The sequence below is a fragment of the Acanthaster planci genome, linkage group LG11, assembly GCF_054643075.1.
Source record: "Acanthaster planci isolate LZ-2023a linkage group LG11, COTS_SCS, whole genome shotgun sequence".
NCBI lineage: Eukaryota > Metazoa > Echinodermata > Asteroidea > Valvatida > Acanthasteridae > Acanthaster > Acanthaster planci.
Window position 1 is genome coordinate 12,788,286 of NC_141787.1, and position 24,699 is coordinate 12,812,984.

The 24,699-nt window shown below is 42.5% G+C and overlaps 1 protein-coding gene across 6 annotated transcripts in view; it reads left to right on the top strand.

The window, feature by feature from the left end:
• Nucleotides 1–24,699, top strand: part of hs2st1 (heparan sulfate 2-O-sulfotransferase 1) — a 74,955-nt gene that overhangs the window by 34,502 nt on the left and 15,754 nt on the right. For all 6 annotated transcript variants that reach the window (XM_022250624.2, XM_022250625.2, XM_022250626.2 and 3 more), the window contains exon 3: nucleotides 16,308–16,528. In XM_022250624.2, coding sequence (XP_022106316.1) covers nucleotides 16,308–16,528 — 221 coding nt within the window. The remainder of the gene's footprint in view (nucleotides 1–16,307; nucleotides 16,529–24,699) is intronic.

Below are 24,699 nucleotides of genomic sequence, written 5' to 3' on the forward strand. Positions count from 1 at the left end.
GGAAAATATATTAAGCGTTTCCTCCCTGGTTTCATATGTGAAGGAAGTTTACCGTACTGTAGATCCTCAGTTACGTTTGTTACTTTGTTCTGTGAAAGGACACAAATGTTTCAGTGGGAGTAAATTCATGTAGCATATATCTTTGTAAGAACTTGTCTTGATTGATTTGTTGGATGAGTTGCAGTTTGCATGGGCTGATTTTACCTTTAATTTTATGTTACGTACGAAATGGGGCATTCAGCGCCAAACACCCCATTACAATAGATGTACATGTACAGTGTGCATGTACATATACATGTACATGTATGCATGGTACTAATGTGCAAGTGTCACACGTGGTACTGTAGCCAAGGCAGAAAAAAGTAACAGTAGACTCTGTGCGTGCAAGTGTAGTATTGCATCATTTGTCCCTGTCGGTGGAAGGGGGGCCGGGGAATCGATGGCCCTCTCACTTTTCAGGGGGGCCTGCCCCTCCCCCCCCACTTTTTTGCATGTCTTATAATGGGATGGGGCTTAATGGATCGGCCTATTAATGGTGGATGCCTGATGGTCTAACAACTGGCTGTCCCACTTTGAAAATCGTTCTACCGCTGGTGATATTTGTGCAGTGTATTCAAGCAAGCAGACTGATTGATCGATTGATTCAGATCTTGATATCTAATTGATTTCCATCCATAATCTGACACTTTTGTTTACAGGGATCTAAAAAATCAAGATGACCGCACAAGTAGCTTTGACCATTAAAAGGAAGAAATATTGCTTACTGGTATGCATAGCATGACTGGTGTCTTGAAAACTGGAAAAATAGATGGGAATGTGGGCCTAGTTTCATAAAGCTGGAACAAGAAATATGGCTTAATAGCAAGTCTTGCTTGGCAGAACTTAGCTGGCAACCTGTCATTTTAGGCTGATATATCATATTACAGATTTGGCTGGTCAGGGTTCCCAGACACCATGGAAATCAGGGAAAACCTGGAAAATTATCTCCCTTTTTCCAGTCAGGGAACTTGGGAAAAATGCCTCAAATTGGGGAAAAGTAAGGGAACTGGCCCAAAAGGGAAAGTGGCCAGTCTGTTCATGTCTTCAACAGTATTGTCACTTAGGAAGTACATGTAGGTCCGAACAACTATCCTGGAAATTTGAAAACTCATCAGGAAAAAGTCGGAAAAACATCAGGGACGTTTGTCTTCATGAAATGCCTGGAACCGTGCTGTAATCTTGTTGCTAAGCAGATACCAGTGGTTTGCACACTTTTGCATTCTAACCTCCTACATTTGACCCTGTTGTGGCGTATCGCATAAATCATCAATTGCTGTTTTAAAACTGAAAATTGTCATAATGAGTGTTTTAGGAAGTCCCTTTAAATCGTGTTGGGCAACTTGATACCTTTGCTGGGGGGGGAGGAGGAATATGCTCCCTGGAGGTGGAAATCTGATACACCTGTACATGTATGTGTATCAGTTGTAGCCTGTTGGGTTTTACAGTTCGAAATAGAACTATATCTCTGGTCTGTTGTGACAGTTTAAGAATGCATTGCAGTAATTTATGGACTGACAGAAAGTTTTGTGACTGAAAAAGAGCTTTCATTTTGTTTACTTTATAGAGGGAACAAAATTTCTTCTCAAGAATTTCTGACAATGTGTGAAAAGTCTCTGAGATCATCTGAAATTCCTGCATACCAGAACACCGGAATTTTTGTGCCCGGCCCAAATATTTACGAGCTAACATTCACAAAGTTTACCTTATATATTTAGTGCTAATAAACCTGGACATTTTTTGTTTAAGCTGAAATAAACACAGGCGACTAAAACCTCCCACTTATTCATTTTATGCAAGGAGTACTCTTTGGCTAAAATAAGCCAATACCATGTGTCACCTTTCGCCAGGTTTGTCTTCTGAGCCAAATCTGATTAGAAGGGAAAAAAAAGGGGAAAAAGGAGAGGTATATCAGGAAAGCTAGCTTAAGGGGAGGAAAAACAATAAACGCCGATACAGCAAATGAGTTGCGTCAGCTGATTCCATATTAACCAACCTGAGGCGGTTTAATTAGATCAACGTCTGTCTGGGCCAAATTGCTCACGCTCGAATTCCTCCGAAAAAGAGGATGAAATTTCATTACTAGACACAAATGAAGTTGGGTTCATGTCGTTGATAAATTCTAAGTGTGTCTCTGTTCTTTGTCTTTTCTTCCTTTTTTTTTTTTTCCAAATTTGGTTCCACATGAACGTTTTTGCCCTGGAGAGTGTTTCATTGTATCATGTGTAATATTCTGCTGTCAGGAGTTTTGATAAGTTATTGATTCGACTTGGTTTTACTTTTAAAAATTTGCTCACAGTAATAAAAGAGTCAGTCAAACTCAGAAAGCCACAATTGTGTGTGCAGACAATTGATATCGTAACTTACCATGCCACAGATGGCCAAAAAAGTCACATGCGGCATCTACGCTGCACGCTACTTGTAACCATTCCGAGTTTCCCAGATTGGCAGCTTCTCCAGTTATTTGCATATGATGTCCTGTACATGACAATATGCAGAGGTTGGTACTCAACATACGGTATGCGTAGTATGGAATTTCCACTAAAGAGGACAGTCTTACATTCATACACCGAGTGCGTCTGTATGTCAGATTCTTTTTGCTGGCAGATGTTTTGCGCCGTATCCTTTTCAGATCAGCGTGTTTTCCTCAGTCATCTTGATAAAAGGACCTGATGCAATCTGACAGAATTTCAATCAGATTTTGACGAAAGGAAAAAAAAAATCCCCCCACGCATCTCGTTGTGAATCTCTGCACAATTTCTCTCCCCGCGCATCTGCGACAGCAGAATCCAATATCAGTTCATCCTGGCGAAAATGCCGCTATCCACTTGCTGTTCCAGCTCCTTCCTTCCTTCTTTCTTTCTTTCTTTCTTCTTCTTTTTTTTTTTTTGGAATAAGTCTCATTTTCTTTGATGTATAGTACACATGTGTGGCGTTGTTCTTGGGTTCTAGGGCAAATTTAATTACAGCCGTGTGTTTTGGTTGACCCAAAATTGCCGCCGAGATAATGAAATATCCTGCCAACTGTGTTTCGAAATTGACAAGTCGTAGCTCGAAGCCGGGGAGGGAGAAACTTGGCCTAAGCCCCCTGTTTATTTTCGTAGCCCCAGGAGTACCATGTTGGAGGATCCTAACCCCAGAAGCAACTGTACTTTGCCGGTACGTCGTCAAAGGCTGTGTCATTATTTTAAATTGTGAAGAGATGTACATGTCCGTGTATGCATGCAATATATACAGTCCTCTGATATCGGAGGCAGTGATACATTTTAGGAATTTACGAGTTGGGAATAATGTCCAGAGGCTTTTGTTATTCACTGATTTGCTGCAAGCACATTTCTTGCACGCTTGACGTCAGTTACTGTCTAACAAACTCATCAGGATGTTAAGCGTTGTCAGTGTCACACACCTTTGGTATTGGTGGAGGGAATCCTTGAGGGAAGTTGCACGAATACCCCAGAAAGTCTGGCCACATGACTGGCTGGTTTCTTGTGCCGCAGTGCGTAATGCGGCATGTTCGTAAACTGGAAATATTACACCTCTTTCGCTACATGCATTGTCAAGTTTGGACATGGGAAGCACAACTGTGGTTAGTTACGTGTACATGTACGAGCAGTACTGTGAGAGAATCACTTTCCAGTGGCTCTAGCATTTGATTCAACACGCGATTATATGTGACCCACTCTGTGAAAACGAGTCATAAGTCGCCAGAGCCACTTTTTGAGTTTTCATTTGTATTGGAAAGAGCAAATTGAGTTTTTTGTGTTGATGTATCACTCAGTTTGGCATCCTGATGAAAGTGGATACTCCATGGTGAAAATGCTGTGATTTCTTATTATTTTACACTGTGCAAAATTATTCTAAAGGACTTTTTACTCCAAAGTGGCTCTGGGGACTTAAGACTCATTTTCACAGATGGGTCACATATGTGGGTTTAAGCCCCAGTGGTGCCATAGTTCTTGTCTTTCTCCGCTCCCCAGGAGTATTTGGGCACCTGTTAGGGTAGAGAACAGATTGCGCTAGTGTCTTGTGCTGCTGCGGGAAAACTAATCTCATGGCCCAGTGAACAGGGGTAATAGGTACTTTGGCACCTCTTGCATGTGGTTTAAAGCAGTATGTCAAAGCCTTACATATTGGTAGCTGTTATTAATCACACACAATAAGCCATTTGCGAGTTAAATTGAATAAAATCTGGTGCACGGAGTTATCTGACTGCACGTAAACATAACAATTTGAATTCCCCTGACTAAAGACACTGTTGGTACACCTTGTGATTTGGGGCAAGCTTTCGCATAGCGACCACCATCTCTGGAATGGACTTGTCCCTTTATGCCCTCTTTATCCATTGAGAACAATGTATTGTTGCAAGGCGTCTCTTATGTAACTAAGCAAAAGCTTGCCCGGAATCACGGGGCATAGCAACAGTGGTTTTAGTAAGGAGAATTCAAGTTGTTGTATTCACATGAATTTAAAGAACTCAGTGTACCAGATTTGGGTCAAAGTTAACTCGCAAAAGGCTTATTGGACAAATTGTCATTGACTGCCTGCAATCACAGGTGCAGTTTGAGTAGACCAACTGTTCATAACCAGTTCAGCAAGGTTGGCATGGCTTTTAACCAGTACCAAGCGCAGTGTAGTCTTAGTTCCACAACCTTCCTGTTTTGTTATTTCGCTGTTCTTATTTTGGTCGATTTCCGTCCCTCCCTTTCTTATTTTATTGCACATGTTAATTTTAAATGATTTCACAACACAGTTGATCCTACAAAGGTTCATGTTTCACCACTGGGTATCAGTTCCTTCAGATTTGTATTGATTTGGTTTGAGCAAGGTATCTTTTTGTGCTTGTGTGGCTCTTTGCACAGGTAACAAATATCAGGGCGTAGCGTCTTTAGCCAAGACTACAGATATTGCAGCAGATATACGTGTATACATGTACATGTGAGCCAGGAAGCAGTAACTAAGTATGAGGAGGTTTCCTGAATTCTGCCAACTCTGTGTTTGATTTTCACACTTTAAAATCAATGCACTGATGCAAGACACATGTACGGAGTACATTTATGTCCCAAATGAACCACCAGCCGCGTTTGGTTCTGATCAAGTTAGCTCCATGTACACACACACACGTACAGGAAGAGAACACGTAGTGACTTGGGCAAGCGGAGACCCAGGCCGTGCTGTTTGCTCACGAGTAGAAATCAAACATTTTCAAAGTATTGACGGCCCTTCCGAGCCAGTGGATTGCATTTTATTCCGGTGTGCAAACATGACTTGCATTTGAACTCTTTAAGATTTAGAATCACGTCCACTGCTGTACTTATGGCCACTGGATATCTTAAAAGGAAACTGGGCATGAGCAGTGCGTGTACATATGCACTAATGAACAAGAAAAACCTCGCAGGTGTATAGCGTGCTCTAGAAAGTAGAAAGTTTGCTCCAGAAAAAGTGACCCCTTCTTGTTTTGATTTATCACTCAGTGTGGCATCCTGATGAAAATAACCCTCACAAAGTTACATGGGTGAAGAGGTTTGAAGCTTCCTCTAGATATACATGTACATTGTGCAAGATTTTTAGAAAAGGCCTATCACTTACAAGTGGCTGAAGTGACTAGTGATTAATTTTGTTGGGTTGGATCAGGCATTGCCTAGTTGAAAATGAACACCCCCATAACTTATCAACACCTATGAAATTAGACGTAAGCCACAGTGGCCAGCCTGGATGCAGAGACAAATCCCAAGGGCCACTTAAGAAGTCAGACTGTACTTTATGGAGAATGACCTTTCAGAGAATGTAGGGGGTCCTAGGGGTCAGGAAGTAGGGATTTGGAGGACTTGCAAAATGTCATGATTTTTGGCTCTTTGCCACAAAAATTCTGCTACTTTGGATGCAGCCTGATCTATTTCAGTGTGGGCCAGACTTTCTGTCTTGGCTCGCTTAAGCATTTCATTATTGGTACATGTAGGTTGTCTGAGAGGCCCCTTCAAAAAAACACACCATGGATTTAATTGCTTTGCAAAGAGTCTGTTACTTGTAGTCTGATAACCAGTCTGAGGTAACACACTGCATCTGGGTTATTAGCAGGGAACCAACGCCAGTGTGCTGTTCATGTACTGGTACCAATGACCAAATTTTGATGTCGGCTGGTTGGAGCCCACGCTGGAATGAATCTTTAAGGTCATATTTTCAGTACTTTCATTATTGATTTTCAAATGATTATTGTCGTAATGGAGACATGGCTGCAGCTGAGTGAATGTCCGCAGTGCTTGAAGACTATATCATGTACATTGTACATTGTTACTCGAGATACACAGGTATTTGTAATACTAATAGCCAAGACTTAGACAGCTTGGCCTGTACATGTACGCCTACACAACAACCAATACCAAGGTTAAATCAGGCTTTTCTAAAAGTTCAGGTAAACCTGTTGCACTCTTTAATAAAAAAAAAGGAAATACTACATGTCGGTGTGTCATGACTTTGAGCTACATGTAAAAACAAATAATACAAGCACCTTGTCTGCAGGACCTGAAAACAAACCGAAAAGTGGAAACAAAAATAGCTCGGTTGTCAGCCTGCGGCTGGCGTGTTTACGTTCCGTCGGGACGGCAAAACCAGCTGTAGGTTTTGGGTGAAAGATCCTGGGAGCTACATGTACGTGTAGCTCTGAGTGAAAAGCTGGGAGCAGGGCTGGGGGGGGGATCAAAGCACACTTTAGCCCACCCAGTACTTCCAGCAAGCCTTGGGCCAGGAGCTTAGAACTGAAATCCAGCAATCAATAGGGTCATCAGTTTTTGAACCCCCTCCCAACATGATGCTAACTGCCGCCCCAGGCAGCATACAGTATCCTTCCCCTGGCATCTTTTCACTCCCCTGTCCCTCATCATTTGGGGAGGGGGTGTTCCCTCCTCTGGCTCCTGTGAAATCTTCTTGTTCCAGCAGTGCGCACATCTTGGCCTGAAATGTGGCCTTTGAGGTTAAGAAGGCGGCTTGTGGGGAAACCCATTGGAGGATTTTTGTGAACTCAAGAAGGAGATTAGATTACTCACGGGAAATTATGATGCTGTAACAAAGGATGAATCCAAAAACTGTTCAACAAACTACCAATTTCTCCCTGATTTTTAGTAGAAAACTTGACCTATTCTTACATGTAGGACCTCTTCACCTTGGAAACATAAATTAGAACCTGCAATTTTTTCCCAGAATATCTTTGTTTCTAAGTAAATTGCCAACTTTGGGATTGGTCTAGAGCACGATAACCATTGCAATGTGTGCGACATGCCTGCAGAAAGCAAAAATAGGCCACCTTGTTATTCAAGATTGACTTTACCGGTCAATCTGTTTTGCAAAGTAACATGCTTCCATGAATAAAGGATTCATTTTATGTGTTTTTCTCACTATCTGAAAGTCTCACGCAGAAATCTGGAAATATTTTTTCGGCAGGGATCAAACGGAGGAAATGAAACTCCACGCAAGAAGCTTGGCAGTCCTGGGGGAAATTACCCAACTTCAAGTCATGCATTTTTCCTTGCAACTCTGCGTGATTTCTTTTGGTGGAATGACCACAAGTTAGAGCATCTTTCTGTTGAGAACCTCACAGAGTTTGAATGCCAGACTTAAAATCTGTCCAAATACAGTACAAAATAGATGCTCTATTTTAAGATGTTACATCAGGGAGATGTTAATTTCAATAAGCGGTTTGCCCTAACATATTAATAACACTGTTTACATCTGAACTAATTTAGTGAACAGATGGTTGTGGGTTTGAGTCCTACCCAAGTAAGCTTGTGAATATTTTAACAAGCTCTTAGACAAACACCGAGTATATAATGTTATGATTGGTGGTAGGGTGAAACCCATCATTAAAATAAATGTTCCTGTTTTTTCAGGGGTTAGCATTAGATTTAAAGGATTGCCTTGGTAGAAGTTCTCTGTTCTTTGGCTGACACCAGCTGGAAATTTGTTTCAAAGATCTTGGTTCAAAGGATATCTGTGGATAATCAGAATATTTTAATTAACCAACACCTGTGCATCTGCCCTCACCCCCCCTTCCATTTTTTCTGAAAATCTCCCTCCTTCAACATGAATTTTCAAAAGAGAAAACACAAAAAGGAAATGAACATCAAGAAAAAATTCAGTTTTGTTAGTTCTGGAAATTCATCAATTTTTTCTCTTGCAGAGGCAGATGGAATTTTTTTTTCTGAAAGGCATCCAGCAATGTATTTGTAATCAAGAAAATGATAAAAAATCCCTTCCCCACCCCCGTGCAATCACCTTTAGATTCCCCCTGGACAGTTGTGGTCAGCTGATAATGCATTTCAGGATCAGAGTTGGGAGAAAAACTCAAATCTGCCTGCTCCGATCCTGGGGCTCCTCGTGCCTACCTTTCTTAAGAAAGCCTTGCAGTGTCTTGTGTAAGCGTGCAAAGCCAGCTGACCCAGAGGTTAATACCTGCCAAGGGGGGAAATATTCAACAGGAGAATGGTACAAAAACAGGGTGCCGGGTGGATTTGCTGGAAGGTACCGTAACAATCCTGCGAAGTGTTAGGATGATGGGGGTTGGGAGAGGGAGGTGTGGCATTGCCGGCTTGCCTTTGCTGAGATTGGGGTATTTTGCTAACGCTAAATATACAATGGGCTGTTTGTCCCATTTCAGAAGGTTTGACTTCAGGCTTTGATTGTGATTTTCAGGACAGGTAAAAATTAGGTTTGACCCGAAAAGGAAGATTGGGGGTAGAAGGGGAGAACCGTAGAAGGATGTGTTTGTGGTCTGATTATTTTGGAAATGCGCGATGCGTTGATTGGTTCAACCACCAGACACCGGTAGGGCTTCTTAAGAATCTTATTTGGATGTCAGTTCGGCAAACTGATTTGTTAGTCTGCCTTGAGGTCATTTGGTTGGCTGGTGGGGGGGGGGAAGAGGGGTGTACATGTAAGTTCCACCAACTGTGAATACTACTTGTTGTTGGCTATATACCGTAGCTGCACGTAGCTTCAAGTTGGCTTGTTGATTTAAATATTTAAGATTTCTGACTGTATGAAGAGACTTTCCTTGCTTCTCGGGTTTTCAGTCAATAATCTGGTTGGTCAGTCGGTATTTGGCCTGCCTGCTCTGTGGTTCTAGCAGTAACCAGCAGTCTTAATAGTGCAGGTAACTGCATGCATGATGTCAACCCTAACCTCCCCAAGTGTGCCCAAATCCACCGGACAAAGTGCTTGGAGCATCTTGGAGGATTGAGTAGGATAGTGTTTAGTAGTATTTACCCTTGGATAAAGGATGTGCCGATGAGTGTCTGCGTGGCGGTGGGTTTTTGCGGATTCAGTGAAAATTCTAACAAAAATACCAAGAAAGTGCAAGACTTTAGATAAATGAATAAGCAGGTGAAGAAAGTGATTATTTTTGAGATGAACTCTGTGTACCCTCATTTCTTTCATGAAAATATCACAGCTGACATAAATTTATTCATCGTTAACCTAATTATATGCATGCATGCTCCATCTGCTCACATTCACAGGTCTGCTTCCGCATGTAATTGTGATTTCAAATGTGGCTTGACTTAATCTGGTAGGCGTTCTGAAACATTGCAATCCAACGACTGTTCAAATTAGCATAGGGCCGCAGGCTATGCCAGGGTTCTGTTTGAACAAGGCAGGTGAAATCCCCCCTTCATCATACGAGGGCTTGAAATGTCAATTAACTGCTGTGAGTTTACAAGTGAAGAGCTTGTTGAAAAACACCACTGCCATTTCCAAAACACCTGCCGAAAATACAAGCGAGTGTGTTTTGGTGCTGGAGAAATGTGCACTCCGTAGGCAAAATGTGCGCACGTACTGTCCTTGTGCAGTGGACACTTCAGCATCCGTAGATATAACATTTGTTTTTCCAAATTAAGGAGCAAGTATTTATATGTTTCAATACTTATAGAAACGGAGGCTATTTGACCCATTACTACCCCACCGATTGCTTGTAGTCTGGCCAAGATCCAGCTCAACTTCGCTTGTTACAAGGGACCTTAAACTGGTTCCCTTTGTCAAAGGGTTGCTTATAAGATATTATTAGGATAGCTCTTAGCAGACTGCATGCTCTCCATGTACGTACATGTACGTCTATCAGTACTGCGGATTGACAGGCTTGGAATCTTTCCTGGATCTCAGCTGCCACTATAAAACCACCATAGACTTTTTGTGAAACATGTCTCTGCCTCCTTGGCAGGCACCTTCGTCTGAACCAACTCTGTGATTCTCTCTCTCTTTTTTACACCATTACATCACACATCCTAGGTGGGGCCATGTGCAGGTATACTGAAAGGTGTAGGATATAGAACCCAGTTGTGTCTGAAATGTGGAACTGCAACAATAACAGTTGAATATATTTTAAAGTGTACTGACCAGGCTGCCGGTGCCCCTGGCCCCCTCCTCAGTGAACGAGTACATGTATGGCGTGGGCTGTGTGTGAGATTGAGGACGAATTGAAACAGAGCCTCGTCATGCACCGTCTGCACGGGGCATGGCCAGGTCAGTCTCATGGACAAGCATGCTGGACGTTGTTGGTGGATGGCTGAGGATGCGCCAAGCTTGAAACTTGCTTGAATTTAGACAGCTGTTGTTTCATGGTCATAGTACAGTACATGTTCCCACACGTTCGAACAGACTTCAGGCTGAGACAGGAAACATGACTTCGTTTTTCATCCAAAGTCTCATGCCAACTTCTCCAAACGGTTAAAGTACCCACGGTCAGACTTTTTTTCCCAATACATCTGTGTGATGTACTCCTCACCGATGCAATTTCCATTAAAGTGTTTCACACATTGAACATTGTACAATGTAACTCACACCTTGGATGCTCAGAATGCAGTTACCTTTTCCCGTTCAGGAGTTCTGAGGACCACAGGGGTGATTAATGGTAGTTACTCTGGGGAACCACAATGTTGTGGGGACCACAGACGTCCCCACAACCTGTACCATCCCACTTTCTTTCTGCAAGATTTGCTCATTGAAGAAAGTTAACAGTTTCCATGCTGCAAAAAATTCCTTTGAATTCTGTTAAAAATATGCACTTTAACTGTTCAAATTGCCTCTTACTGTCTCTGAACTGTTGCTTCAGCAGGACGGTTGTTATTCCGAGTCAGCTTTGAGTAATGTGCTGTGCGTGATAAGCACTCAGAAAACTTTGAATTTGCTCCGTAGCCTTGATAGGCCTAAGTCCTCTGACTGTAGCATGAATGTTCACACACTCCCAGGGAGGTAAGGTTGATATATGTGTAACAGCAGAATATCGTAAATGCGTTGATGCCATTCATCGGTGTTATCTCATTGCTTGAATCGCGAATTCTGAATGCCCGCCCAAATGCATTGATGATAAAGAAATCCAAAAGAGCTCTGCAATACATGTGTTCTGAAAACCCTCATTTGGAATCGAGGTGGATGTAGCCGGAGGCAAAGTATCAGCCAGGATTTTTTTCTGTCGTGAAGTGACCACGATCGTGATCACCAATGATGCCTGCAAGAGGAAAAGGGGGGGGGAATGATGTCGGCAGGGTTGGGAGAACAGCACAATGACTAATAGAGCAATAAAAGTGAGTTGCCGGCAAGCCCACCGACAAAGGACAGGGGATAATGAAATGTGACCAAGTCCTCGCATGGATCGAGGCGACGCAAAACTCGGCAAGACATGGTCCATGTTCTGGTACGTCCAAGATAATTTGCGGAGGGAGGGGGAGGGGAGGCATTCCCTGTTAACGGGACCCGGGTGTTAATTGGGATCTGCCCTATTGGAGTGTGGTGTCACACACGGACAGGCACTGTGAGAGGCTGAGATGTTCGGAGGGACTGTTTGAAGGCCGGGGTGGGAACGGACAGGAAGGGAGAATGAAGCGAAGTGATCATTGGGATGACGCAGGGGGAAGACTCCACTTCGGGGATAACAGCAACACAATAGAGGGCTGACTCATTGTGTTTTTGTTTAATCTGTCTGGACTGCTTTTCGTGACTGGGTCTATTGTGACAGCGGGCCTTTTTGGAGGGCAGAACTCTCTGGAAGCTTGTGACAGCAAGGCTTGTTCATCTGTCCCCTAGGCCATGAACATTGAGAGCCCCAGCATGCCCGCTGTTCCGTGACAGACCAGGCTGCATTTACATATATACGTGCATGTCTCTATATGCTGCTTTCCAGAAGTTATCATTTTTCTCCCACATGGTTCTCCCTTGGGATATTTTTAAGGCCACAAAACCCATCTCAAGCAAAGAAGAAGGAGAGAATGGAAAAATGTCAGGAACTGGTCAGGGAAATCGCAGATGCATCCGGAGCCTTTGTGTGCTGCCTCTTTTTTGGTTTCTCTCATGGAATATCATGCATGATGCATTTTGACATTGGTGAACCAAAAAAGTGCATCATAGTTTAATTAATGACTTTGAAGAAAACTTTGCAATACACACAACAGTGAGCAACGATTGAAACAACTTTTGGTTATTGAAAGCCAAGACACACCCTGGACTAACACACACCCTGGACAGATGAAAACCCTGTCGCTTGCAGATCTGCCACTGTTGTAATCTAAGAACTTCAACAGCAGGAATGATTGTACAAATCTGTAAATTATCCAGAGATGTATGCTTGTTGAGTTTAGAAAGTAATGCATGAGAAACATGTACACTACACAACCTAGAAGGGATTTAACTGTGAAGTTAAAAGTAAATGACCTATGTATGTCTGAATGGGGTCCATTTGGAGCTGCCACTGGCCTAAGGCCTGGTCAGTGAACTTGGAACCAGTTGTGTACAGTTCCTTGGTGGATCAAGGTCCTTGATACCAGTACACCACCTGTCTCTGCAGTGACAGTGGGTCAGTTACACTGTACTGTACATTAGTCACGCAGTTCCTGTTGCCCGGAAGCCTTCCCTATAAATGCTGGTAGATGCGCATGTGTTTTTCAGTGCACTGTGCAACCACCTGCAGTGTCCGGCCGTTTGGGAGCAGAGAGAGATTCAGCTGAGGGCAGATATAGATATTTGAAGAGATTGAACTTGACAGCCACCTCAGTTGCCAACAGTCAGTGAAATGCATTGCCTGGCCCAAAGTAATGTTGACAGTGACATCCTGTCATTTATTCAGATAATAGCCCTAACAGTCCCAAATCCTCTGTCTGATTTCAATATGATTTTACATACGCCCTACTGGGTTAGGGCTAGTAAAAAAGGTGGTATTCATGTAGGGGCTACATCCGTAGGAAACATGCTTCTGTATGAAATTGCCTGTACAGTGCCAATGTGCTAGATGTCACAATCGAAACCAAATACACATCACGCGATTGCTAACCCGGATTTCTGCTGAGCAAAACTTTCTTCATGCTCCCAAATATTAGTAGCGTTTCATCGGCCAATCCAATAGTGATCGGGCAGTAAGTTTTGTCTCCGGTTGGTATGGTACCCTGAAATTTGAGCAGATCTTGGAGACAAAAATAGTCTGAAGATGCAGGGTTGTAATTTCGCCCCATTATTAGGGCATCTGCTGGAGCCACTGTGACACAGACATGTATCATTACCCTGGCGTCTTGTAATTGAGACCCCTAAGCAAGAGACAACAGCTGTTGCCTTCCTGGCTCCACTGTGTGCTCTATTTTCAGGGATAAAAATTTGAGAGATAACCACCGTCTTCACCAAAGCAAATATGCATTCTTCTTCGTGATCCCTAAATTTTTGTGAGTGACAAATAAAGGTTACCGAGATGTCTTAAGGCCAGATCTGTTTTGCTGTGTGAGCCTGTGCAGACGCAAGGAAGATGTATTTTCTGTGAGGTATACATTGGATACCTGGCCTGATTGAATGAGGACTACAGAAGGTTACAGATGTTGATGTGTTGTGCAGTAAAAAAGGCAGATGTGACAGCTAAGCGAATTTGATGTACATGTATTTGGGGTGAAATTCACTTCGATGAAGTGTGTTCAGCTTCTCAAAGTTGCAACATTGTTTGATCTGGTGTCATGAAATATTTCATGCAAAGTAGGAGCCGGCCAGCTTTCTATGCACAGCGACGGATCTCCTTTCATTGTATTCTGGTTTGCTCACGTTAAATCAAATGGACCCCAATTCTGAGGTCTCCACAACAAGGCATTGCCTTTTGCTTATAGATCTCTGACTTGAATGTGACTGCAATACACATTCCATTAAATTCAGCTTTCTTTAATGGAGACATTAACTTCTCCACGGCTACATGTACCATCAACAAATTGTAGACAAATTGAAAAGGTATTTTGCCATTGATACATTTGGTATTTTTTTCTCAATTTTAACTTTGTTTTTAGCTTTGACGTAGGGTTCATGCATTGGTACATGTTCTAGTACAGAGCTGATTTCTGATTCAAGGACACAAACCTGGGTGTGTGATTTCTCTCATTTCTGTTGGTAATAAGAGCGTCTGTGTATAATTAGATTTTAGCATTCCGTTCGCACGTTTCTGCTCAAACACGCTCTCGCCCAATTTGTGCAACATCCGAAGCATGAGAAAATACCACACGGCCGACCGAAAAAGTGCCCATCACAGCATGCATAATGAAAAACATCAGCACGGAGGACCCCCCCTCCCTTATGCTTGGCTGCGTACATAAATCTCACATATCATAGGGCGTTTACCCACTACAGTCTATCTGGTCTCGTCTCGGGTTTCGCACGCCCGATGAGCTTGGGGAAGAAGGGGGGGGGAAACCAGGTGCTCACTGAGAAGCATTGGAAAACGTGCACCGTGCTTCGTTTCCTGTCATTTGCTGACCCAGTTGCAGACCCTCTCTGGAAGAAAAAAAAAAATCTGGTCAATACGTTTTTCCCCCGTCTCCGAATCTGCAACTGACCCCCCTCCCTTCTGGAGTCGGACGGGCTGCTCATGTTTCTCAGACAAGGAGGCTGGGTTGATACATGACCCCCACCATCGTGGTTGTCGTTGATGCAGTTTGAAGAGTTTGGAATTCTGCTGAGTTTGATGGCTCTGAAGAGGCATGCTCTTAGGCAAACCTGGACTTGTGATAGAAACGGCACTCTGAGTTCTTTAAACAATTTGTTGATACTCTGCTGATTGATTTACCATTTTTTCTTTTAAGATCCCAAAATTTTCAAAAAACAAACGAGATGAAGGTGAAGAAAGACCACCCACAAATGGACTTCAAATTGGTTCCAGATTTTTGGGGAGTCCTTGTAAATGTCTTCAGGTTATTTGTTTACAAGTTCCCTGTTGTACGCCATATGGTTGGCAGGTTTCCAACATCAGCGACCCTTATATGTGTGCATACATTATCAACCTTGAGCTGAAACACCCCCTCATTAGTTGAAAAGAGCTGTATTGGTCAGGAGTGCTCATTTTACTGGTAGCGATGCGACCGTAGCGCATGCGCTTCGTAGTTGTTTGTGAACCAGCGAAGTGCATTTCCGACCAAAGGAGCCGCTGTAGCAAGGAAAATTGCGCCATCTCTCGGTCCACCTCGGGGCTTAGAGTACCTGTATCGTGTGCGTTCATAGCAATCATAAGTGAAAATCCTGAAAATAACTACTGCCAGTGATTCAAGTATTCGATATCTGTATTACCGGTACTTCCTCTCTATGAAACACAGTTGTCTACCCATCTTATGCCTGTTGTATACCTTGATAGTGCTCTCCATGCCATAAGAGCTGTGTTGTAGACCAAACAGCACCTATAAAAGATGTTGCACTCGAGTCTAAGATGTTCAGTCGGTGACTTTTAAGTGTGAACTATGTAGGATGCATATTAACCCTAATTCCCCCCGAAACTCGTGGAAGATTTTTAGAATTGAGGAGGGCACATGGAGACCTCAGCAACTTGATGTCCCATAAGAGTGTGCCATTGCTTTCTTGTGTTGAGGAGATTTTCAGAGCAAGGTTCCTAGCAAAAATGCCTTGGGAGTCAGAGCTAAGCTGAACTGACATTACAAAAGCTTGAAATTGATGAAGTTATATACCGATAACTAAGCTGGGCAATGGTAGTTACTGACAGAAACTCCATCATGCTTTCAGTGGCATAGCGGGAAGGGGAGGGAGGACACGGAGGGACAGGGGGGGCAATTGTCCCTCTCTAGGAACTCTTGTCCTACTTCTACCTCCTGTAAGAAGAGCTTGGCTTCTCCTCTGTTAACCTTGGATTCAGTCAACCTGTTGGATGTACCATTTACATTTAAGTGCACACAAATGAAATAATTTTCACTTTCAACGCAGCTTTCTTACCAGTGCACTGAGGTGTTCCCCCTTGATCCTTTTGTCCTCATTTTCTGTCCGAACAGAGGAGTCGCTAGAGAGGTCCAACAGCCGGCGCATGCGAAGTACCCCAAGTATCTCCAACAAACCCAACACAGACGACTTTGTGGTCATCTACAACCGGGTCCCCAAGACGGGTAGCACGTCCTTCACGGGAATCGCCTACGACCTCTGCCACACCAACAAATTTAATGTCCTGCACATAAACACCACCAGAAATATGCATACCATGTCTGTAGCAGATCAGGTGAGTGCACGCACATGTATTTTCCGTCTATTCTCGTGAATATTATGCAAAGTGGCAGTTTGAACCCCAAAATGTTGACCAATCGTGTAACTGCAAGAGGCCATTACCACACGGAAGAGATAAGGATGCGTTTTGTGCCTCTTCAACCAACAGAACGTCCCGAAGTTTACAAACACGCACGTGATTGTGGAACCATAGGAATAGTCTGTAGTAAGTTTTGAGCATCGTTTTGGTCAAGTGTCTTGCCAAAGTCTTGGTTTCAATACAAACATGATGTGGGCTTGTCACATGGTTGTATATTTCTGCCTCAACTTGAACTCCAAAACACTCAATTTGCAAACCAGAGTGCGAGCTTAAGTTACATGCACGGCGAAACTTGAGCGTAGTTCCTCATTCAATCATTTTTTAAATTTTCGTTTGTAGAATGGTGTGGAACCAGCAAATCTGTTGATATTTTTTTCCCCCCACTCGTCGCAATATTAGAGTGTCTCTTCTAAGAACTGTATTTGCCCCGGTTTAATAGAAATGCCAATCCATCTCCAGTATCAGCTTTGGTATTTGCTCATCCTGTCAATTCCTCTTGTTTGTTCCTGTCTCGTTCTATCCCCATTTACCTCCCAAATGCAAATATTTCTCCGGCCTTAATATGTATTGCAAGAAGCGAATTTGTCCCTACCGGTATGTTGGTTCCACATTGCTGACAGACAAGTGCCAAACGCACAATTAATTGGTTTGTGGTTAAGTTGTTGTTCCTTCCTTGCCGTCAGCTCATCGTGGTCTTACATTCATGATACTAGTGCAGAGAAACATGTCAAGAAACAGTATGGAAATGTCTCCTTCCGTTTTTACACATTTTGGGTATCGGCATCGTGCGATTGTTTTTCAGTTTCTCTTTTTGTAAACAATTTCCAGGAAAAGCGTTTTAGGGGCTGTTTCACCTTCAAAGTGAATCAATCTGCCTCCTGTGGGGGAAGTTTCGATTATTAGAAAAAGAACAGAGTGGAATGAGGTGTATCATTTCTCTACCCTACTTGAGTTTTAGATATTTCTTTCTCTGGATCAGCGTTTTTTTTTTGTTTCATGCAATAACCGGTTAACCTCAGATTTTCTTACCCAAAAAAGCTGCTGGGGGCAGTTTTTTTCCCTGCAAATTCTTAGGGCTGAGTCAATTCTAATAAGTCACTACTCGAATATTCGACCTTCAATTCAATCGAATATCTGGATATTCGGTTGCACCGACAAACCATTTATGAAATCAGTTGCAAAAATGCACTCATCTGTACCATATAATCACTATGCTTCTCACTGTTAGGACTATCTTGGGCCATGATTAAGCAAAATTGAAGAGAGGAACAATACTTCTTGCCCTGTTGACAGTTTCTGTTCCTTTTGAATTTTTTAATGAATTTACGTTTTGAATCGTAGGATGTACATGTATTATTCTGTTGCTTTTCATTTCAATCTGCTTGAAACAAGCCTCCACTGTGCGATTTTTCTCATTTAAAACAAGAAAATTCTTCCTTTCTTTTTATTAATTTTCCATTCGAATGCGGAAAATAGTATTTGAAAATTCGATAATCGATCGAGTAATCGGATATTCAGCACAGCCTTACAAATTCTTTGAACTTGCAATATATTTATGATGCAACCAAGCACAACGCAATAATACTTCAACTGCAGAAATGAAAAAAGAAAGTCTTAAATGAGTGTACATGTCCTCTGTGGAACAAGTAAGGAATATTGTGTGTGTTTACACATCAGTCAGTGTCAGTTGGTTAAAAATCATAATACCGTGTAATGTTTTGTGTACAGTAGCTTACAATTATTAGAATCATGAGGATTTTAAATAAAAGAAAGTTAAATAGACCTTTGAGGGGACATTTAGTCAAAGGAGCTATGTTTCTGTTTTTTTAGCTGTCAATAGTTTGTTCAATGCAAGCACCTGTTTCTACAGGTGTGCATAACTTGAGACATTGGAGAGTGGGGGACAAGGTATCAATAATAGACAGGCCCAGGCGTCCCAGCATGGGAAAGTGTGAATATGTCGTCTTCCAAATGATTTGTCATTCCCAATCAATGCACACTGATTGATTTCATGATTTGCCGGAGAATGACTAATGGCATGTGGAGGGAAACACAGGGGAACCATCATCCCAGATGGACGCACCGAGGTGTTTCTTTGTTCAGAGAGGGAAGAGAATGAGTAAGGAAAACCTGATCGTAGGGTTGGGTGCTTTACCTGAGCAGGGAGTCCAGATCTGAGAATGGCATTAAATGTCATGGAAATGGTCCTATTTTAGTCCTGGAAAAGTCTTAGAAAAGTCAAGGAATTTGGCTTTTAGATTTCTTTGGGAACCTTTCTATTTCCTGGTCGCTCTGTACAAATGAGGGCAAAGTTGCTCTGCGTTCTGTAACTGCTTGCATTCTTATTGAAGAATAACACTGCTATGTATTTCTGATGGACCAAAAAATGATGCTTCAAGAGCCAGACTTGAAGTAGGCTTGGTTTATGGTGTACTGACTAATGGATTCATGTTCATAAGAGCATTCTTAAAACTTAATTTTGCCATGAAAAGAAAGTCTCAAAATTGACATTTGCCCACAGATTAGTGCAAACAATGCAGTGCTGAAATGTTTCTGCCACTGGGAAATTACAAAATCATAACTGCATGGTTCATGCATGCCACATTGAAATGGCCAAGCAACTTGGTGGGTTTTCCTAATTTGTCAGAGTGACTGTGAATCACCTGAGAGATCAGTTATATTGGTCATACAGTGTGAATGCAGGTGAAGTTGTGATCCTTTTAGCTTCTCGACAGCAGTGCCAGCATAGCTAGGGACCCTTCTGTGATCTCTGGAGTCTTCCCATCTTTGTCTTGTCAGTTCCTCATCCCTTTTGTCTTTAGTCACCCACTCCAGAATCCTCTCGATGATTGATTCTGTCAACCGCACAATCAGTATTGGCGTGAATATCGCTCCGCCTCTGCCAGCTTAACTTATCTAAATCCCCCTGGAATCCCATCAACCGTCTCTCAAAGTTCCCAAGAGCAGGGCATTATGGGAGTTCCCAAATGGCTCCCTGCCGGGATGATGGGTTTCAGCGGTCTGGCCCCACCCTCTAGCGGATTCCTCGCACCATCTGATCGATGCCTGTACGTCCTGGCTGTAATCTTATGCAAGACTACAATAAGTAACTAAAAATACTCAGCTTTCTCCACCATCCCACAGACAACACAGCCCGCCCAAGTTCATTCACACTGCAGTGATCAATGATTAATCGATGACTTGCCAAGATGCATTTGGGTCATACTCATTGTGCACCTGCCATTAAGAATTCCACAGGGGGGGGAGGAGGGGGGGATGAGGGAACGGTGACAATATTGCAAATGAGAAACACCTGTTCCATTGTCTGGGATCTGAAGGGGATGTGAGGGGGCATTGATATGCCTGGCTGTGGAAGGGGCATGATTAGCACGAAAATGGGTCAGGGCTTGTGAGGGATTACCCTCTAATGAGTGGAAGGGGTTCAATTTCACACGGCCCCCAGGACCTCATTTCTTTTTTTTTTTTCTTTTTTTTTGTGTTGGTGGTACCGTGAGTAATGAGTTGGGGGATGAACAGGCAATTTGGGCCTAATGAGCAAGTTCTCTGGCTTTTTGGCCACAATGCGATAAAATTAGTCGGCGTACAATTGTGCATTCGTCAAACTGCTGCACTTCCAAAACTGATCATCTTTTCTTTCAAGATGATTATTGTGCAGCCTAGGCTTTATGCTGAATTACCAGCAGAGATACTAAACATAGCTCAAGAATAAAGCCCCGAACCTCCTTCCTTCTTACCCCCAAATGCGGGTTTGAAGATCATGTTGGGAAGGAGGCGCGCCTAGGCAGGGGGATTTCTCAGAGTCACCGAGCACAGAAAATATGTGCAGTAAAAACAGGTTACCCCTTGAAGCACTGTGCAGAATAACACTACCTGATGCTGATTCCTGCTCATTTTGGCTTCACACAAAAAACCTGCCAAGAGGCGTCTTCTGCTCGTCAGCTCCATGAAAGCTTCAGGCTCGGGTGGCACTGTTCATGCTGTATTTTTTGTTGTGAAGAGCAACTGGAGAAGGATGTTGCAACACCCCTCTCCACCAATTTGTGCCTCAGTAGAAAGTTGTCTGATTGTCTGGCAAGACTCTTGTTAGCATATGTGTCTCAAAGCAGTGTTAGTAATTGAATACCTCATTGAAAGAAAGGGCCAACTTCGTCATTTTGGCCTAGGAGAGTTAATGGATTTTCTTTGCAACTCCTTCAAAAAATGTTGATTTTTTTTAAAACTCAAAAAAGGGTTTTGTTAGAGTTGGGCCCTTCTTTCAGTTAGGTATTCAGTTACATGGAGCTGTATATAATGTTCGGCCCCTTTGTCATAAGGTTGTTGTCAGTGCCATGGCAAGTATCAATGAAATGCACTTGGACTCATGCCCAATACTGTTGAGAAGTCTGCATCATGTACGTGCTGTCATTTCCTAACAACTGTCGTCAAGCACATCATTCTGCCGGAGCCTTGCATCCCTCTTCCCTACAGCATACCCTCTCTCCTGGCACTGGAAGAGCCCAGACCCAGCTGGATTATGACAGGAGCTTCCTACCAGTCATTGTGAACATCTGGAGTATGCTTCCCCGCAATGTCATCGGACATCCTTCAGAGGATCCTTTAAAGGAGGGACTCGTCATTTCAAGGAGGCTTTGCACCATTTTTTGATCTGCCTTTGCATACTTTGTAGCTTCACTAATGATTTCAGAGTACCCGAGCACATTTCTGGGAGCTTTTTCTTGGAAGTCCTATTGAGGGCCAATTTCGATCAGTGACTGTTAGTCAGACATTAGTAGATTTTACCAGTACCCAATTTGGATAATTCACTATTTGAATATTCCACCTTCAGTTCGATCAAATATCTGATTATTCGGTCGAATCTGCCCGGCAGATTGTTGATAAACAAACCATATACAACATCAGTTGCAACAATGCACACAATTGGACATTATAATCAATATAACAGCTTCTCACATCTAGGAGTATCTCCAATCATGATTTAGCAAGATTTATAAGATGAACAATACTTCTTACCCTGTTGAAAATTTCTTTCCTTTTAAATTGTTTGATGACTAATTGTAAGATATCTGTCGCTTTTCATTTGAATTTACTTTAAACAAGCCACCATAGTATAATTTTTCTCATTTAAAACAAAACAAAAAAATACCCTTCCTTTTCATGAATTTTGTATTCGAAATATTCAAATTCGGAAAATACTGTTTGGTAATCAATCAAATATTTGGTTATTCAGATAGTTGGCCCAGCCCTAGCACTGATTAGAAGGGAGAATTGACCAGTGGTCGATAAATGGTCACCGATTGAAGGTGGTCAGTGCTGCTGTGCATAACTTCTTGCATGTTGTCTCTTCATTTTTAATTTCCTACCAGCTCCGTTTGTTACATTTGACTATAATTGGCAGAACTAGGTCATGTATGAATACACGTATAAATTTTTTTTTTTAAAGGAATTAAAGAAAAAAAAATTCACTTTCTGTTGCCACAAAGTTGTTACATCAGTACTTCTATATTAGATTTTCACCGGGGCACGTAGGAATGTTTTCCCCGATTGATCACAAGTTTGCTGTTTATCCATCCACTTGGGAGGAGGGAGGGGGCCTTTGGGAAAATTGTCAAGTGCGAAAGGAATTCCTGAAAGAGACATGGGGAAACTGCTTAAGCTCAGCCTGGATGTTATTTGAACCTGTTAATGCCTTGACATACATGTCGGATTTATGAGTTGAATTCATCAGCCCTGATGCATGCCGAAAAGATACACAAGTCAAGAGGCTTAGATGGGTAGGATGCATGTATGTTCTTGGTTGTAGAGTGAGTTATGCTGTCGTGTAAAGTGTAAACTTCCACGGAGAACCGCAGGCTCGGAAACCAGCAAGAAAAAAAGTACTTCTTTCCTGAGAATTGTCCATTTTGTCACTGTTTTAGCTCTGAATCAAAAACAGGTTTTGTTTATGTTCAGATTTTTTCTCTTTCTTATTAAAACCCTAAGCCCCTAGGGTGTTTGTCACTGTTTTTGTCACCATTTTGTCACTGTTTTAGCTCTGAATCAGAAACAGGTTTTGTTTTTGTTCAGATTTTTTCTCTTTCTTATTAAAACCCTAACCCCCTAGGAACCATTGAAATCCTGCATAACCTTGTTGGGTTCGGCATGTTGTTAATTTTAAGGCCAACTGTCTGTAGAGAATTGTGATTCACTAGTTGTGGGTTTGAAAGTCAACAGCAATTTTTGCTTAGGATTATCATCATTTTTGTTCTGAATCTTCCATTTTTTTCTAGTTTTTGTCATATTGATGATGTGGATGAATACTTGAGAAGGAGGGTTTCACAGCATTATGATGCATTTGTTAAGTTGGCAGGGTTTCTGCTGTGCCATTGGATTAGGTTGCAGTTGATAGGTCTGCTATTAAAAGCTGATCATGCTCGGTAAATCTATGTAAGAACAAATCACATGTGAACCAGTCAACAGAAATGTACGATGCATGTTGTTTTGGCTGGTAACCTGTTTTTGCCAGGCAGATTCATGTTACAGGCTCTATGAAATTGGCCCATCATGTGGTTTCGTGTATGTCCCTGGGTAAGGCTTCTGACCGCAGTGACTATCCTCCAACCAGGGAGAAAAGGATACCAGTGGAGGTTGAGATTCATGGATTTTCAACGGTATTGATTGATCTGTAGGTTGGTTTTGAAGGTTCCAGAAGTGCCTGAACAAGGACTAAAAACTGTCATGCATGATATTATGCAGTGTTACATGACACCATGGATCACTCACCCAGTGTAAGAATTTCATTACTTAGGGTGCTGAAGTGTAAGCTTCAAAATGTACAACCGTGTCTGAGATAATTGCCTTGGGATTGGCCAGAGTTTTATTCTTCGATTTCAATCATTATTTTGGACCAGTGTTTGTTTGTAAAAAAAAAAGGCACTTCTACATGTGTAATTGTAAAATGTGCAAATCTGTTGCTAGGGAAGTCAGACACAGGAAATCAGTAAGAAAAATAATTCTAGGAACCAGATAAGAGACTTCACAATGCGTGGGTTAACACAATTTTCAGAAATGGTGGGGTATTTTTGCGACCCCGTTGAAGTGCAAGTGTGACACAAGCTGTCTTGTGATGCAGTTATCCTCCCTCAGCCAGAGCAGCTTGATGTCCGCAGCATAGCTTAAAAGGCTTTTTCCCCCTTTCCAAACAAGTGAAGGGTGAACAAGTGTTGAACGGTGCACTACTTGTTCGATCAGTTGTTTGTGCTCGTGCTCGGACATGCACGGTGAAACGTGAAGGCCCGGTTTTTATAGTCACGGTTTCAAAAAGTGCAAGGCCTTGACTTTTTTACGTAAATCGTGAACACTGGTGAACAAGTTCCTCACATTTCCTGCCTAAATATTGGGTGCAGTGAAAAATGGCCTCAGATACGGAGTTTCAACAGGTGTCAGTTTCAGAAATTTTAATGGGAGAGGACAGGCACTTTTTAAGCTTGGCTGGGAAAGGACAGGCAGATACATGTACATGTATGCCAATCCTAGATGAAGCCCTGATTTGTAGCTTCTCCAGATTTCTGTCTGAGTCTGTTGAAATCCTCTCCCACTCTACATTTATTTTTGATAGATTGAGAGGAGTGGCTGCACTGTTCAGGGGGACTTTGGCATCCAGATTTTGTTGACACACCCAGAGAAATCAGAGAGGGGTATTGAATTACTGCAGAGTGCTTGAATTTTTGGACAGCTTGAAGAAAGGTTTCTTCTAGCCTGCAGCTGATGTGTGTTTGGGGAGGTCAGTTCAGGATCTCCCATTTCTCACCTTCTAACACTAAGCCTGTTGTCTGGCACTAGTCCAATTAGCACACAGGCTGGAGGTTTCTTTAAGCCACCTGCACAAACCCCAATTTGTGCATCACAAGCCCTGGCAGTGACATTGAGGAGCCCTTTTTGAACCCCCTTTTTTATCAATCATCCATCTGAGAATTATCCACTTTTACTCTCAAACAAGACACAAATGGTCGTAATGGTGCAGCACCCACGAAATCCAGCTCTCAACCCTGTGGCAAGCTTTCCACCTGTTTCTGCACTTTTAATTTAGA